Source organism: Vicia villosa, linkage group LG2 (assembly GCF_029867415.1).
Source record: "Vicia villosa cultivar HV-30 ecotype Madison, WI linkage group LG2, Vvil1.0, whole genome shotgun sequence".
Lineage (NCBI taxonomy): Eukaryota > Viridiplantae > Streptophyta > Magnoliopsida > Fabales > Fabaceae > Vicia > Vicia villosa.
Window position 1 is genome coordinate 101,389,267 of NC_081181.1, and position 5,081 is coordinate 101,394,347.

General features: G+C 43.0%; 1 protein-coding gene across 1 annotated transcript; it reads right to left on the reverse strand.

Moving 5' to 3' along the window:
- Positions 1-3,272: 3,272 nt before the first annotated feature.
- Positions 3,273-4,829, reverse strand: LOC131649674 (uncharacterized). Its single transcript, XM_058919424.1, has one exon. The coding sequence runs from the start codon at positions 4,827-4,829 to the stop codon at positions 3,273-3,275; it is 1,557 nt and encodes a 518-aa protein (XP_058775407.1).
- Positions 4,830-5,081: the final 252 nt, after the last annotated feature.

A 5,081-nucleotide genomic window follows, 5' to 3' on the forward strand; every position in this document is an offset into this window, starting at 1 on the left:
ATTGTGCTTGATGAATCGAGCCACAACATTCTTGGTTACTGAAGCAAATGAGGCCGCTTCCACCCACTTCGTAAAATAATCAATAGCCACGAGGATAAAGCGATGCCCATTGGAAGCAGTAGGCTTGATTTCTCCGATCATATCAATGCCCCACATTGCAAAAGGCCAAGGAGCAGTCAAGACATTTAGTGGAACTGGAGGTACATGCACTTTATCAGCGTAGATCTGACACTTATGGCAAGTCCTGGAATGATGGTGGCAATCAGTCTCCATGGTGGACCAGTAATAGCCTGCTCTCAAAATCTTTTTAGCCATGGTATGTCCGCTGGAATGAGTTCCAAAAATACCGTCATGCATGTCTTCCATTATTTCTTCTGCTTCCTTCTTGTTCACACAACGAAGCAAAGTTGAGTCATGATTACGTTTGTATAGGATCCCATTACTCAGGAAGAACTTGGCAGAGAACCTTCTTAGGAACTTCCTGTCATTGATGGATGCCCCTTCAGGATATTCCTGAGCTTCAAGGTATCTCTTTACTTCATAGAACCACGGTTTTTCGTCTTCCTCTTCTGTAACAATCTCACAACAATGTGCTGGGTCATCCAATCTTTCAATAGTGATCATGGGTGCCTCATTGTCCCACCTGACCTTGAACATAGATGACATGGTAGCCAATGCGTCTGCCAATTGATTCTCTTCTCGTGGAATATGCTCAAAGGTAATCTATTCAAAATAAGGGATCAAAGTTAACACATGCTCCTTGTAAGGGATGAGATTGGGATGCTTCGTGTCCCATTCTCCTTTGACCTGACTGATTACTAAGGCTGAGTCCCCATATACTTCTAGAAATTTGATTCTCAAGTCGATTGCGGCTTTGAGACCCCTGATGCATGCTTCATATTCGGCCATATTGTTGGTGCAGTCAAAGCATAGTCTAGCAGTGAATGGCGTATGTCCGCCTTCGGGAGAAATAATTACAGCACCAATACCATTGCCAAGTGCGTTCGAAGCTCCGTCAAAAACCATAGTCCATCGGGATCCTGGTTCAGGTTCTTCATCCGGACCAGGCTCTTCATAGTCAGTAACAAGCATGATATCTTCATCTGGAAATTCAAAATTCATGGACTGATAGTCATCTACCGCTTGATGAGCCAAATGATCAGCTAGTACACTTCCTTTGATTGCCTTCTGTATGGTATACTAGATGTCGTACTCTGTCAATATCATTTGCCATCTTGCTATTCGCCCGGAGAGAGCAGGCTTCTCAAAGACATACTTGATAGGATCCATTTTAGAGATCAATAAAGTAGTATGGTTCAACATATACTGTCTCAGTCGGCGAGCAGCCCATGCCAAAGCGCAGCAAGTTTTCTCGAGCAGTGAGTATCTTGTGTTCACAGTCGGTAAACTTTTTGCTAAGGTAGTATATTGCATGCTCTTTTCGACCAGACTCGTCATGTTGCCCCAGTACACACCCCATTGAGTTCTCTAACACTATTAGGTACATTATCAGAGGTCTTCCATCAACTGGCGGCATCAGAATTGGAGGTTCTTGAAGGTACTCTTTGATTTTGTCAAAAGCTAACTGACACTCGTCATACCACTTGATCTTTCCTCAATAGTTTGAAGATTGGTACACAAGTGGTTGTCAGGTGGGAAATAAACCTTGCAATATAATTCAGACGTCCCAGGAAACCTCTGACTTCCTTCTCAGTACGTGGTGCAGGCATCTCTTGAATAGCTTTAACCTTGGCCGGGTCGACTTCAATACCTTTACTACTGACGACGAACCCTAGGAGCTTACCGGATCTTGCCCCAAAAGTGCATTTGTTCGGATTCAATCTCAATTTGTATTTTTTTTTAACCTGTCGAAGAGTTTTTGCAAATGGACGAGGTGTTCTTATTCTGTGTCAGATTTTGCGATCATATCATCCACATAAACTTCTATTTCTTGGTGAATCATATCATGGAATAAGGCTACCATTGCACGCTGATATGTTGCCCCTGCGTTCTTTAAACCGAAAGGCATCACTTTGTAACAAAAGGTCCCTCAAGGTGTTGTGAATGTTGTCTTCTCCATGTCTTCTGGTGCCATCTTGATCTGATTGTAACCAGAGAAGCCGTCCATGAAGGAAAACACTTTGCATTGTGCAGTATTATCCACCAGTGTATCAATGTGGGGCAGCGGGAAATCATCTTTTGGGCTTGCTCAGTTCAGATCTCTATAGTCAACACACATTCTGACTTTCCCATCTTTCTTAGGTACCGGCACAATGTTGGCGATCCATGGTGGATAACTCACTACCTTCAGAAACCCAGCATTAAACTGTTTCTCAACTTCGTCTTTAATCTTCTTGGCCATATCAGGTCTACTTCTTCGTAGTTTCTGCTTTATTGGAGGACTATCTTCCTTGATTGGTAGGCGATGCACCACAATATCAGTATCAAGACCGGGCATATCTTCGTAAGACCAAGCAAAAATCTCAACATAGTCTCGTAGCATCTGGATCAGTCTCTGTTTGACACTGTCTTCCAACCCAGCGCCTACCCTGACTTCTTTCTTTTCTTCGTCGGTACCAAGATTCACAACTTCAATCGGCTCTTTGTGTGGCTGTATAGTCTTTTCTTCTTGCTCTAACAGTCTGGCAAGTTCTCTAGGCACTTCACAATCTTCCTCGCCTTCATCCTCAGCTTGGTAGATCGGATTATCAAAGTCATAATTGGCATTAGCAGAGTCGTTATCAATGGGATCCATAGTGGACGTGAATATGCAGTGCATTATGTGGGTGTGTGTAAGAACACATAGCTATTTAATAATATAAAAAAGAAGCAAAAACATAGAGCGCAATATTTGAATATGAAACGTCCAATGATTTATTTGAATGAAAATATGATTATGAAATGACAAGCCCTAACAAATGGACCACTGTGCCCCGGGCAAGGCATATGGCTTTGAAGTTTATTGTTTGAATTACATAACCAAAACTTGGAACAGAAAACAGTAAAAACAGGAAAAATTGCAATTACTCCTGGTTGAAGGAGATAGAGATAACATCTTCGGTCTTCCAGTTGTTCAGCCCATGGTCAGGTGTAGGAAAAATCCACTTGTGTAGATTGCAATTGTTCTCCCCATCTTCTAAAGCATTGACACCTTTGCTGACGAAGTGAGACATTAATCCTCCAGGGCGGGTGTGGTAATTACTCTTCTGAGTTCCAGTAGTACAACCTAAGCCAAGCTTGTTAGACTTATAGGGGACATCAATGAGTTGGCCCTAAATAGTACAACCGCCTTCTTCAACTACAGCCTTAGCATCCTTTAGAGAAGCCATTGTCGGAGGGATCCGGGTGACTTTAGGAACAGTAGGAGTGTGCTTGGCAGTAGAGACAACCTGAGAAACTAATTCAAAAGTCTGGCAAGGAGTCTCGATGAACTCGCCATTCACTTCGACATACTTGTACTCATCCACATAACTAACCACATACTCTTCTTCTCCATGCACAGTAACGATCTTGCCATTTGCAGGGTACTTCAGCTTCTGATGCAAAGTAGATGTCACAACACTTGCCCCATGTATCCACGGGCGCCCCAGTAAGCAAGAATAAGCGGGGTGAATATCCATCACATAGAACAAGGAGTTGAAAGTCTGAGAACCTACTCTGATTTGGAGCTTAACCTTTCCATAGACCGTACTCTTCGACCCATCGAAAGCCTTCACCACCACGTTACTGGGTTTTAGTACCATCCCTTCAGAATCAAGTCTATCCAGCACCATCTTAGGCAATACATTCAATGAGGAACCGTTATCCACCAGCACATGAGACAGAGTAGTGCCCTTACACTCAATGGAGATGTGCAAGGCCTTGTTATGATTTTTTCCGGCGGGAGTCAAATCAGCATTAGAAAACCCCAGATAGTTGTTGGTTGTCAAGCTCGCAACACAGTTCTCGAATTGATTAACAGAAATCTCTTGTGGCACGTGCGTAGCTTTTAGAAACTTCATTAGAGCCTTAGCACGAGCCTCAGAACAAGTTAATAATGATAGCATGGATATCTTGGAGGAAGTGTGCCCCAACTGTTCAATCACGTCATAATCACTTTTCCGGATAATCTTCAGGATTTCATCCATTTCTTTCTGGGAGACTTCTTCAGTAGTAGCTTCAACTGGTGTCTGAACTGGTTCCAGCAATGGTCTCTTTCCTTGCACATCAGCAGTTGAATCGGAAACAGGAATTTGGGTTGAGGTATTGGCATCTGGAGAGATTTCCGGGGAGAAAATCCTTCCGCTTCTTGTAACCTTGCTGGTCCCCATGATATTGTCAACGTCGGGATTGGGAATTTTAACTGGCTCATCATTCAAAGCTTCTTGTTTCACACCATGGATGTACACATCATTGCCATAACTCCAGGGGACAGCCTTGTCAGAGGAGTACGGGATTGGACCAGGCTTGGTAATGATTAAAGGAGCTATCTTGGGCTCAGCGGTAATCCTTATGGGGCCCTTGGTAGGAATTCTCACGGGAATCTTAGAAATCACAGACACGTCTTCGAATTTCAAATTCTGAGCTAGATCTTCACATAAGTTTTCCACAGAAGGCATTTTTTCAAACAAGATCGTTCGATTATCCATCAGGCATTGAATACCAGTCTTCAACATTGCACAACCATTTGACTGAGACGAGCAGTAGTAGCAGTCTTCAACACAACCTGGAAATAAACCGACTTGCAACAGCTTCTTCTTGATAAGAGGGAGTGGAGTAGTCAGGCTCATCACATTAGTAACATAATAATCTTGGTCAATAACATTGACTGCTCTGTCATGTTTTGGCATAGGAGCAGTGATGACATTGGGCGTTTCTGGAGGATCGAACTCGATTTCTCCTGCGTCAATCATGTCCTAGATTTTGTGTTTCAGTGTCCAACAGTTGTTGGTGTCATGCTGTAGCGAGGAAAATCTGATATCGAAGCCATGGAATTGACTCGACTCAATATTTCGTTTGAAATCGCCACCGCACTTTATTTTTTCAAAGGAAAAGGGAAAAGAACGTAAAACCCAAAGTTTTGTTTTTAAAACAAGAAAGAG